This window comes from Bufo gargarizans, chromosome 3 (assembly GCF_014858855.1).
Source record: "Bufo gargarizans isolate SCDJY-AF-19 chromosome 3, ASM1485885v1, whole genome shotgun sequence".
Taxonomy (NCBI): Eukaryota; Metazoa; Chordata; class Amphibia; order Anura; family Bufonidae; genus Bufo; species Bufo gargarizans.
In genome coordinates this window covers 287,006,646-287,020,372 of record NC_058082.1, presented here as the reverse complement: position 1 = coordinate 287,020,372, position 13,727 = coordinate 287,006,646, and the positions used below count along the sequence as shown (strand labels likewise).

The following is a 13,727-nucleotide window of genomic DNA, read 5'->3' as shown; positions in this document are numbered from 1 at the left end:
TTTTTATCCCTTTTATTTTCCAAACTGTTATTTTGCACTGTATGCATATGTCTGTATATTTTATATTTTCTATCATAACCCCATTGTTTGTACGCACTGTCCTTTTTAATATTAAAACTTTGCTTTAATAAGAGCCTTCTTGTGTTCTTAGAAGAAGCCTTACCTACATTGATATATTAACCTGTGAATGCTAGCCTGCATAGTGAGTTGAAAAGTGTACTAGGGCATTATTTAATGCAAGGTGTCTCGCCAGCCTGATATGACGAGTGGTGGCAGTAAGATTGATTAGTTTTGGATGACGGAGAGCTGATAGAAGGTCCAGCGTGAACCTGCAGGCTCCCATCCTGAATCTAAGAGCTGATGCACACAAACGTATTTTCTTTCCATGTCCGTTCAGTTTTTTTTTTTTTTTGCGGACCAAATTTGGAACCATTCATTTCAATGGGTCCGCAAAAAAAAAATGAAGTTACGATGTGTGCATTCTGTTTCCATATGTCTGCAAAAAAATAGAACATGTATATTACGGACAAGGATAGGACTGTTCTATTAAGGGCCAGCTGTTCTGTTCCGCAAAATACGGAATACACACAGACATCATCCGTATATTTTGCGGATCTGTGTTTTGTATACTGCAAAATACATATTGTCGTGTGCATGAACCCTTAGGCTAAATGCACACGATCTGAATTGCATGTGGATTTTCTGGGGGGATTTGCGTGTGGAAAATCCGCACCGTAGGTCATGTAGATTGTATTCTATGAGAATTTGAAATTCTCATGTACACAATGCAGATTTTAACCCGTAGGATACCAGCGTCACACATCTACGGCACTAGAAACTGGAACAGAAATCCCAGCGCCGTACAGCTACGGCGCTGTGATCGGGCAGCACAGGAACTGCACCCGCCTGATCAGCTGCAGGGGTTTGGCAGTCACTGATAGCCAGACCCCTGCTGTATGCGTAGGAATCGGTGAAAACACTGATGCCGGCGCATTAACCCTTGCACTGCCGCGGTCAGCACTGACTGCGGCACATGTGGTATCCTGCCGGGTGCGGGGTGTCCATCGGGTCACCGCGCTGCTGTGAAAGGGATCCTTTCTTAGGCATCGTGGCTGCCTTCCGTGAGAGCCTCCTGGATCTCACAGGCAGGAAGCTATAATTGTATTACAGTGAGTAATACACTTACAGCCAATGCATTACAATGAAGTATTGTAATGCATTCTAAAGGGGATCAGACCCCCAAAAGTTGAAGTCCCAGAGTGGGACAAAAAAAATAAAGTGAAAAAAGAAGTTAAGAAAATTAAGTTTTACAAAAAAAAAATAAGTTTCAAGTAAAAAAAAAGCATCCTTTTCCCCAAATAAAGTAAAATTATTATTTTTTAAATAGGGAAAAAAAGAAAAGTAGACATATCGTATCGCCGGGTCTGTATTGTATAAAAATATCACATAATCCACCCGTCAGGTGAACGCTGTAAAAAAATTAAAACTGTGTCAAAAAAGCAATTTTCTGGTCACCTTGCCTCACAAAAAGTGTAATACCAAGTGATCAAATGGTACCAAACACTCATCTCATCCCGCAAAAAATGAGATCCTACCTAAGACACTCGCCCCGCCCCAAAAAAAACAATAGCACCCATAAACCTATCCATCCAAATATGGCGCTCCTTCCGTTCTGAGTCCTGCCATGTGCCCCCACAACCGTTTACCACTACATATGGGGTGTTGCCATATTCAGAAGAAAATGGGTAAAAAATTATGGAGTGCTTTTGCTCCTGTTACCCCTTGTGAAAATGAAAAATTTGGGGCTAAAGCAACATTTTATTGGAATAAACAAACTTTTTCATTTTCCAAGTTCCGTAAAACTCTTAGGGGGTTAAAGTGCACAGTACCCCCCTTAATATATTCTTTAAGAGTCCATAGGTGGAAGGATACTACAGACAAACACTGGGTATCACTAGAAAGGGGCTCCCTTAATCTCTCTACTCCGCACTCCCCACTGCTAGGCACCGCCTGGAGACTAGGCCCATATGTATCCCCCTTACTCATAGTACGAACATCTATCAAAGCCTGAAGAGCTACTTGGAGATATCAAATGATAAAGGGACTATACCTGCCACCACTATATCTGCAGTCTGCCTTACAGACCACATCCCGGGATTGAATCTCCACGCATGGATAGCTCGGGGAATAGGGAATACACAAGATATGTTAGGCCCAGATAACCTAATGTCCTTCTCTCACATACATGACACCTATCAAATACCCCACAAATTATTCTATAAATTCTTGCAGATTAGATCCTTTCTGGTAAAAACTGAAGGAAACCTCACTACAAATCCCCAAAATGGCACTGAGATACCTACACGAGGGACATCCCAGAAGAGGCGGAATATCCCTCTTCTATAATCTCCTAGGCAATGAGTGGTCTAAGCCGCCTCCCTTGATAAAATTGAAGACTGACCTCCAAAAATCCTTCTCAGCAGAACAATGGTATACTGCCTTCTGCATGTTCACTACTGCTTTCCATAGTGTATCCCATCAGGAAGCAGTATTTAAAACTGGTAATTGATATAGACGGCTCTACTGTTCAAGCAAATGGTAGAGGTGCAGAGCTGCTAAATCTGACTCACCCAGTCAGGACAGTATTAAATGGAAGGTATGAAGGTAAGCAGGCACACTCATATAAGGGTTGTATATAGCTAATTTATTAATATGGGGATAGGTATATGTTAAATAGCTTGGTAATGAAATTAATTCAATAATTATTCCAAATTGTAAATCAATAAAAATGTGTCTTGGAATAAAAGATCAAAAATAAAAAATGAGGAATGCAAATAAAATAGAGAATGATGTGATAAAATTGCCACATATGCATATAAGTATGAAAAATGATGATAAAAATAATGATAAAAATAGTAATAATAATAAAAATAGACCTCCGTGGGATAGTCCTTCACAAATAAAGATATGTAGTAATGATATAGGAACAATCTTCCTTAATCTAAGGCTGTATGTGCCGTATTGATGCAGTGCAGTCAATAATTGTGATCCTGCATGGTGCTGTGGGAAAAAGAGAGGTGTCTGTGACTAAGCGTGGCGTGGCGTCTGCGGCTACAGAGATGACTTACCCACCCACCGTGTTGGAATAGGTCCTCCTATGGCGGTTTGCTGTTCCTGGGAAAGTACGCAAGGTCTGACGTGATCTGCTAGTAAGATCTTCAGCGGGTGACCTGATGAAGGGAGAGTCTCCCGAAACGCGTCTAAGCAGAAGCCTATAGAGGATTGTTAACGATTAACCTAAGTGCACCACTTTTTCTACATCACAAGGAGCGCTCCGAAAAAAATCACAAAGATTGCCATCACGTGATCATCCGCGTCATACTGCAGACGCGCAAACCACGCCCCAGGCACCACAAGGAACGCGTACTTTCCCAGGAACAGCCGACAGCCATAGGAGGACCTATTCCAACACCGCCTGTGGGTGGGTAAGTGATCTCTGTAGCCGCAGACAGCGTGGGATGCCAAGCTTAGGCACAGAGCACCTCTCTTTTTCCCACAGCACCATGCAGGATCACAATTATTGACTGTACTGCATCAATACGGCACATACAGCCTTAGATTAAGGAAGATTGTTCCTATATCATTACTACATATCTTTATTTGTGAAGGACTATCCCACGGAGGTCTATTTTTATTATTATTACTATTTTTATCATTATTTTTATCATCATTTTTCATACTTATATGCATATGTGGCAATTTTATCACATCATTCTCTATTTTATTTGCATTCCTCATTTTTGATCTTTTATTTCAAGACACATTTTTATTGATTTACAATTTGGAATAATTATTGAATTCATTTCATTACCAAGCTATTTAACATATACCTATCCCCATATTAATAAATTAGCTATATACACCCCTTATATGAGTGTGCCTGCTTACCTTCATACCTTCCAGTATTTAAAACTAGCCTACGATGGTACTTTACACCTACCAGACTTCACATAATGTGCCCATCCTCATAGCCTGACTGCTGGAGGGGTTGTAGACATAGGGGATCTCTCCTCAATATACTATGGTCATGTTCAAGATCTCGCTGCTGTGGGACAGTGTACAGAAGTTACTAGATGACTTTATTCCCAACAGACTAACACTAACTCCAGAGCTAGCGCTTCTCTTTATTGATTTTAGTACCCTGGATTTTTGCTCTTCTATTTTCTATTTCTGAATTGTAAAGCCTATGTACATTGGATTACTTACTGATGTATGATACGACTGATAATTGATTGTATCTGTTAATTGAAAAATAAAACTTATTGGATATAAATATACTCTTTAAGGGGTGCAATTTCCAAAATGGGGTAACTTTTTGAGGGTTTCCACTGTAGGGGTGTGTCAGGGTCTCACAAAATGGTGCCTAAAAACCATTCTAGTGAAATCTGCATTCAAAATCCATATGGCGCTCCTTTCCTTCTGACCACTGCCACGTGCCCATAGAGCACTTTACCGCCACATATCGGGTATTTCTGTAAACTGCAGAATCAGAGTAATATATATTGAGGTTTATTTTGCTGTTAACCCTTGCTGTGTTAAAAAAATGAAAAATTATTAACATAAATAATCTACCAAAAAAGTGAAATTTTGAAATTTCTCCTCCATTTTCCGTCAGTTCTTGTGGAGCACCTCAAGGGTTACCAAAGTTTGTAACATCAGTTGTGAATAATTTGAGGGGTGTAGTTTCCAAAATGGGGTCATTTATGGGTGGTTTCTATTGTGTAAGCCCCTCAAAATCATTTTATAACTGAATTGATGCTTAAAAAAAAGTTTTTGGAAATTTTGTTTAAAATTTGAAAAATAGCCTCTAAACTTCTAAGCCTTCTAACGTCCTGCAAAAATAAAAAGACATTTACAAAATTATGCAAACATACAGAAGACATATGGGAAATTTTGGATTATTTTATAAATAAAGGTGAAATATATCGACTCAAATTTACCACTGTCATGAAGTACAATCTGTCATGAGAAAAAAATCTCAAAATGGCTTGGATAAGTAAAAGCGTTCCAAAGCTATTACCACATAAAGTGACACATGTCACTGAAGGGTTAAAATCCGCAGTATGTCAATTTTTTTAAATTTTTCCTGACCGGATTTTCTCCATTCACTTCAATAGGGAGAGTAAAATCCGCATGTAAATCCGCACCAATTGATGTGGATTACTGGTATGGATTTCCTTGTGAACACCTGCAGATTCTCTGCACATAAATCCTGAATGTGTGCATTTACCCCAAAGGTTTACCCTTAGCACTGTTCACAAAGTATTTATTTTATTTTATTTGGGGTACATTTGGTGTGGACACCGTGCTGAACGTCACCTGACATCCATGTTGCTTCTGCCTCCTATTCTTTTCAATGTGAGGCAGCGCTAAAGATTGTGGAGTGGCGGTTTAAAGCAGTGACAGTGCTAAGAAGCGACGCGTGCCTCACTCCGCGATCTTCAGCACTGCCTCCCATTGAAAAGAGTGAGAGACCGAAATGACACGCCCGCAATTCGATGTAATGTCTGCTCCAAGATTCTGCCAGAAAAAAACTTATGTGAGAGGCCTCTAGGGGTTGGTTCACATGGAGGATTTTGTCCATGAGTCCCACAAACCGTTGCGCTATGGGTTTTCATGCGGACCCGCTCTAGAAGGAGCTCCAGTTACTGCGCCAAGAATGGACCTGTACACTCTTGACTAGGGATGAGCGAACTTCTGTTTTCAAGTTCAGCGTAAAAAGTTCGTATTATCTAAGAATTCCGTTATCGATTCCGCTACCACGTACCATAAGTTATGGTCCACGGTAACGGAATTCAACCGAACCTTGTACGCGGAACTTGAAAACACAAGTTCGCTCAGCACTACTCTTGACGTGGTCTTGGAAACCACGCGGCAAACATCATCAGCCACATGAACCGCGACACTGCCTCTTATTAACCCCTTAGGGACCCATGACGTACCGGTACGGCATGGATCCCGAGTCCTTAAGGACCCATGACGTACCGGTATGAGATTGTGGCGCCCCAGGGGTTAATCCGCACAGGATGCCGGCTGAAATCATTCAGCCGGCTGTCACGGCTGAGGATGGGGAAAACCCTCAGCCGTGCGATGCCAGAAGATGTTAGGCTGCTCGGCCAGGACGGCAGGATTAGGGAGCAGGTCACCTCCTAAAGCGTCCCTAACCTGACCCTAACTCCTAGCTGCATGGGCCGACCTTGAAGGTAGGAGGGCCCATACTCAGGAATCTCGGATCCCTAACACACCCTCCGACCGGTCCCTGAACTAGGAGTCAAGGTAAGACGGCCTGTTCCGTCTGGACACGGAGGAACAGGGGTCTCACTGGCCAAGCTACAAGGAATGGGGAAACACATACAACATACAGATATGACAGGGGAATAACTAGTTCCACACATACCTGTCACAGCCACGCTGACTGGAACCCATGCATGCACTACTGTCCACAGAACAACTAGAGGACACAGCACACATAACACACAGGTAACTAAGAGGCCACACCCACACAGACACACCCAGTGTCTCACACACACAGAGAAAGGGAGTTACCCCTTCCAACACCAGGGAAGGGAAAACACCACTTAAAGGGGAAGTGTCCAAACCAAGATCACACTGTGGCTGTTGCCGCAGGCAACGACATGGGTGGCAACCATGTCCTGGGAGTCAGCCCGAAGGCCGGGACACTGCCACCACATGTACACATCCAACCAAACGTTGCCACAGTGAAGGGAAGAGTCCTAGTGCACACACAAGCCAAGTGCAACCGCATGCACAACATAGCAAGCTGCAAGGATACAGATCAGGCTGCTATGCTGCCACAAATACTGTTGCCAGCGGCAACCACAGGTGAGGCAGATACCACAGCCCTCACCTGTGACTGACAACAAAACCAAACCGCTGACAACCGCATGCGGTTCAGGAGTCACGGTCATGGCCATGGCACCGGCATCCTGTCACAACGCCTGGGGGGGTCATATGACCCCCCCGTATCAGCAATCGCAGCAAACCGCAGGTCAATTCAGACCTGCGGTTTGTTGCGATTTCTGCTGTTTCTGATCGCAGCGGTCCCTGACCGCGGCGATCAGAAACTTTAGTGTGGCACAAATATATAGTTATCACCCCCCCCCCTGCATGATTTTAGCCTGGTGGGAGGTGGAGGGCGGGGTTGCGGGCGGTGTGGGAGGCGGGCGGTGCAGCAGGCGGGATCGCCTGCCTCCCGCCGAATAATCGTTGGCTTCTAGTGGGTATACCAGGGTGTCAGCACATTGCTGACACCCTGGTATAAACGGCTGACATCTGTGAATGGATGTCAGCCGGACCGCTGTATGGAAAGAGTTAACAGTAAGATGCGGCTCCCTCCCTCTCCCTTTGCAGCCCCCCGATGGGAGAGGGAGTGAGCCCCCAGACAGCCCCCTGAAGCCCCAGTCCTTACCCTTCCCCGTCTGCGAAGTTGTGGCCACAACTTCGCAGCGGGGGAAGGTTCCCATGGCAACAGGACGCCTTCTCAGGCGTCCTGCTGTCCATGGTGCTGAACAGATCTATGCTAAAAGCATAGATCTGTTCAGTGTAAGTAAAATACAGTACAGAACCCTATATAGGGTTCTGTACTGTATTATACAGACATCAGACCCACTGGATCTTCAAGAACCAAGTGGGTCTGGGTAAAAAAAAAAAGTAATAAAAAGTGAAAATCAAAAAACACATTTATCACTAATTAAAAATGAAAAAAAAAATAAAAAAAATCCCTACACATGTTTGGTATCGCCGCGTCCGTAACGACCTGATCTATAAAACGGTCATGTTACTTTCCCCGCACGGTGAACGCCATAAAAATAAAAAAAAATGAGAAAATTGAAATTTTGCCCACCTTACTTCCCAAAAAAGGTAATAAAAGTGATCAAAAACGTTGCATGTACGCCAAAATAGTGCGAAACCGTCATCTCATCCCGCAAAAAATGAGACCCTACCCAAGATAATCGCCCAAAAACTGAAAAAACTATGGCTCTTAGACTATGGAAACACTAAAACATGATTTTTTTTGTTTCAAAAATGAAATCATTGTGTAAAACTTACATCAATAAAAAAAAATATACATATTAGGTATCGCCGTGTCCGTATCGACCGGCTCTATAAAAATATCACATGAGTTAACCCCTCAGGTGACCACCGTAAAAAAATAAAAATGGTTTAAAAAAATCAATTTTTTGTCATCTTACGTCACAAAAAGTGCAATAGCAAGCGATCAAACAGTCATATGCGCCCCAAAATAGTGCCAATAAAACAGACATCTCATCCCGCAAAAAAATGAGACCCTACATAAGATAATCGCCCAAAAACTGAAAAAACTATGGCTCTTAGGCTATGGAGACACTAAAACTTTTTTTGTTTTAAAAATGAAATCATTGTGTAAAACTTACATAAATAAAAAAAAAGTATACATATTAGGTATCGCCGCGTCCGTGACAACCTGCTCTATAAAATTATCACATGATCTAACCTTTCAGATGAATGTTGTAAATAACAAAAAAAAGGTGCCAAAAAAGCTATTTCTTGTTACCTTGCCGCACAAAAAGTGTAATATAGAGCAACCAAAAATCATATGTACCCTAAACTAGTACCAACAAAACTGCCACCTTATCCCGTAGTTTCTAAAATGGGGTCACTTTTTTGGAGTTTCTACTCTAGGGGTGCATCAGGGGGGCTTCAAATGGGACATGGTGTCAAAAAAACCAGTCCAGCAAAATCTGCCTTCCAAAAACCGTATGGTATTCCTTTCCTTCTGCGCCCTGCTGTGTGCCGGTACAGCAGTTTACGACCACATATGGGGTGTTTCTGTAAACTACAGAATCAGGGCCATAAATATTGAGTTTTGTTTAGCTGTTAACACTTGCTTTGTTACTTGAAAAAAGATATTAAAATGGAAAATCTGCCAAAAAAGTGAAATTTTAAAATTGTATCTCTATTTTCAATTAAATCTTGTGCAACACCTAAAGGGTTAACAAAGTTTGTAAAATCAGTTTTGAATACCTTGAGGGGTGTAGTTTCTTAGATGGGGTCACTTTTAGGGAGTTTCTTCTCTAGGGGTGCATCAGGGGGGCTTCAAATGGGACATGGTGTCAAAAAAACAGTCCAGCAAAATCTGCCTTCCAAAAACCATACGGTGCACCTTTCACTCTACGCCCCGCTGTGTGGCCGTACAGTAGTTTACGGACACATATGGGGTGTTTCTGTAAACGGCAGAGTCAGGGCAATAAAGATACAGTCTTGTTTGGCTGTTAACCCTTGCTTTGTTAGTGGAAAAAAATGGGTTAAAATGGAAAATTTGGCAAAAAAATGAAATTCTCCAATTTCATCCCTATTTGCCAATAACTCTTGTGCAACACCTAAAGGGTTAACAAAGTTTGTAAAATCAGTTTTGAATACCTTGAGGGGTGTAGTTTATAGAATGGGGTCATTTGTGGATGGTTTCTATTATGTAAGCCTCGCAAAGTGACTTCAGAGCTGTAGTGGTCCCTAAAAATTGGGTTTTTGTAAATTTTGGAAAAATTTCAATATTTGATTCTAAAGTTCTAAACCTTGTAACATCCCAAAAATAAAATATCATTCCCAAAATAATTCAAACCTGAAGTAGACATATGGGGAATGTAAAGTCATCACAATTTTTGGGGGTATTACTATGTATTACAGAAGTAGAGAAACTGAAACTTTGAAATTTGCTAATTTTTCAATTTTTTTTATAAATTTGGTATTTTTTATGCAAAAAAAATAATTTTTTTGACTTCATTTTACCAGTGTCATGAAGTACAATATGTGACGAAAAAACAATCTCAGAATGGCCTGGATAAGTCAAAGTGTTTTAAAGTTATGCGCACTTAAAGTGACACTGGTCAGATTTGCAAAAAATGGCCTGGTCCTTAAGGTTAAATAGGGCTGAGTCTTTAAGGGGTTAAACACAAAGGCAGGCAATTTCAGCGCAGTTTTGGCCTGGCTTTCAGCACTGAATCTTCACTTGATGGTTCCAATGCGGATTTGTGCAGACACCAGGACCAGGGTTTTTGCCCGGCAGTTTTCGAGTCGGTGCCAAGATGTAGAGGTCCATTTCGGCACGTTTGCGTTGCAACCCCCTCGCAAAGCTGCAGAAGGAGCCTGCTCAATGTTTAGTTCTATTCAACGCAGCTAGGCTGTCACATGAAAGCCACGGAAGAAACCGCAGCGGTTTCTGCTGTGGAATACGCGGAGAATCTCGTCACGGAAGTATCAGCTCTACTTCTTCTAGAAGAGGCAGCCGCCTCAGACCACGTGACCGTCCTGTCAGCCAGCTCATCCCAGACCCTCCTCTTACGCCACTACCCCAGTGCGCGATGACGTCATTGCCGCTCACGTTCTGCGATCAAGGCGATATAGAAAGCTAAATGTTCGCTTCTAACAATAAATAAGAGCGGCGCCCCTGCGTGACAGTACCGGGGAGGAGCAGCCTAGGATAGCTAGTGATACCGTGCCCTGCGGCGGGGGGCAGAGGACGGAAATTATAGCTGTGCCTGACAAGGAGGGAGGGGCTAGCTCCCGGGCCGTTGCTGTAACCGGAGAGTAGGGGGAGCGGTGGGCTCTGCCCTGGGCCACCGGCGATCATGGCGGCGGCGGAGCTGGAGTGGATTCCGGAGACCCTGTACAATACGACTATTTCCGCAGTGGTGGATAACTACAGCCGAGCCCGTAGGGACATCCGCAGCCTGCCCGAGAACATCCAGTTCGACGTGTACTACAAGGTGACAGCGCGATGTGTGTACTGTCTGTAGTGTGTGATGTGTGTGTGCTGTATGTAGTGTGTGATGTGTGTACTGTCTGTAGTGTGTGATGTGTGTACTGTCTGTAGTGTGTGATGTGTGTACTGTCTGTAGTGTGTGATGTGTGTACTGTCTGTAGTGTGTGATGTGTGTACTGTCTGATGTATCTAGTGTGTGTGCTGTATGTAGTGTATGCTGTATATTGTCTGATGTGTGTACTGTCTGTAGTGTGTGATGTGCACTGTCTGTAGTGTATACTGTCTGATGTATCTAGTGTGTGTACTGTCTAGTGTGTGATGTATACTGTCTGTATCTAGTCTGTGTGTACTGTATGTGATGTGTAGTGTATACTGTCTGATGTATGTAGTGTGTGATGTGTAGCTTATACTGTCTGATGTATCTAGTGTGTGATGTGTACTGTCTGTAGTGTATACTGTCTGATGTATCTAGTGTGTGTAGTGTGTGATGTGTACTGTATGTAGTGTGTGATGTGTACTGTATGTAGTGTGTGATGTGTACTGTCTGATGTATCTAGTGTGTGATGTGTACTGTCTGATGTATCTAGTGTGTGTGTGTACTGTATTTAGTGTGTGATGTGTACTGTCTGATGTATCTAGTGTGTGTACTGTATGTAGTGTGTGTGATGTGTACTGTCTGTAGTGTGTACTGTCTGTAGTGTGTACTGTGTGATGGGCAAACTGCAGGCCGTATACGGCCCGGCGGACCTTATTATCCGGCCCGCAGAGCTGTCCGGAGTAGCAGGAGTGGAGATGAGCGCTTACATTGTGGAAGCGCTCATCTCCATATTCATCTGTATCGCCGTCCTCAGGACACTGATACAGATGAATGGTGCGGAGGAGCAGGGGAGAGGCGTCTCCCTTGCCTGTTCCTCTGGTTATATATATATATATATATATATATATATATATATATATATATATATATATATCTATATATATCCATATCCATATCCATTGTGGCCCACGAGTCAAAAAGTTTGCCCACCTCTGATGTAGTGTGTGCTGTCTACTGACTGTCTGTAGTGTGTTTACTGTCTGTAGTGTGTGTGGTGTATATAGTGTATACTGTATCAAGTGATGGTATACTGTAGTGTGTGATGTGTACTGTATGTAGAGTATGTGTACTGTATGTAGCGCAGTGTGTGATGTGCGCCTGTACGGTATGGATCTCCATGTACATTATATAGCGCAGTGTGCGCCTGTACGGTATGGATCTCCATGTACATTATATAGCGCAGTGTGCGCCTGTACGGTATGGATCTCCATGTACATTATATAGCGCAGTGTGCGCCTGTACGGTATGGATCTCCATGTACATTATATAGCGCAGTGTGCGCCTGTACGGTATGGATCTCCATGTACATTATATAGCGCAGTGTGCGCTTGTACGGAATGGATCTCCATGTACATTATATAGCGCAGTGTGCGCCTGTACGGTATGGATCTCATGTACATTATATAGCGCAGTGTGCGCCTGTACGGTATGGATCTCCATGTACATTATATAGCGCAGTGTGCGCCTGTACGGTATGGATCTCCATGTACATTATATAGCGCAGTGTGCGCCTGTACGGTATGGATCTCCATGTACATTATATAGCGCAGTGTGCGCTTGTACGGAATGGATCTCCATGTACATTATATAGCGCAGTGTGCGCTTGTACGGTATGGATCTCATGTACATTATATAGCGCAGTGTGCGCCTGTACGGTATGGATCTCATGTACATTATATAGCGCAGTGTGCGCCTGTACGGTATGGATCTCATGTACATTATATAGCGCAGTGTGCGCCTGTACGGTATGGATCTCATGTACATTATATAGCGCAGTGTGCGCCTGTACGGTATGGATCTCATGTACATTATATAGCGCAGTGTGCGCCTGTACGGTATGGATCTCATGTACATTATATAGCGCAGTGTGCGCCTGTACGGTATGGATCTCCATGTACATTATATAGCGCAGTGTGCGCCTGTACGGTATGGATCTCCATGTACATTATATAGCGCAGTGTGCGCCTGTACGGTATGGATCTCATGTACATTATATAGCGCAGTGTGCGCCTGTACGGTATGGATCTCATGTACATTATATAGCGCAGTGTGCGCCTGTACGGTATGGATCTCATGTACATTATATAGCGCAGTGTGCGCCTGTACGGTATGGATCTCATGTACATTATATAGCGCAGTGTGCGCCTGTACGGTATGGATCTCATGTACATTATATAGCGCAGTGTGGCTCGCTCACGGTTTATGTATTTCACCTGCTGCTACGGTCTTTTCCTTGTCTGTGCGCTCAGCTTGCCAGTTTTACCAGTGCCATGTCTTGAATTCTATAGTTATCATGCTAATTTTTCATGGTCTTGGTATCAAGGATGTTATTTGACACTGAAGGGGAGACTTATCAAAGCTGATGCAAAGGAAAACTGTCTTGGTTGCCCATAGCAACTAATCAGAGCGAGCCTTTCATTTTCCAAAGGAGCTGTGAAAAATGAAAGTTGGAATCTGATTGGTTGCTATGGACAACTTAGGGTACTTTCACACTAGCGTTTTTCTTTTCAGGCAGCGTTCCGTCCTAGGGGCTCAATACTGGAAAATAACTGATCAGTTTTATCCTAATGCATTCTGAATGGAAAGTAATCCGTTCAGGATGCATCAGGATGTCTTCAGTTCAGTCATTTTGACTTTTCAGGATGGAGATAATACCACAGCATGCTACGGTTTTATCTCCGTCCAACATTGCGGCATTTTTTCCCACTGACATAAATTAATGCCGGATCTGGCATTGCGGTCTGCACATGTTCAGACCACATAAAAATGTGTAAAAAATAAATGCCGGATCCGTTTTTCCGGATGACACCA

The 13,727-nt window shown here is 43.1% G+C and overlaps 1 protein-coding gene across 1 annotated transcript in view; it reads left to right on the top strand.

The window, feature by feature from the left end:
* Window positions 1-10,422: 10,422 nt before the first annotated feature.
* The window catches only part of APPBP2 (amyloid beta precursor protein binding protein 2), an 88,223-nt gene continuing 84,918 nt past the window's right edge, over window positions 10,423-13,727 (top strand). The window contains exon 1 of the mRNA XM_044286242.1: window positions 10,423-10,823. Coding sequence (XP_044142177.1) covers window positions 10,686-10,823 — 138 coding nt within the window. The 5' untranslated portion in view covers window positions 10,423-10,685. The remainder of the gene's footprint in view (window positions 10,824-13,727) is intronic.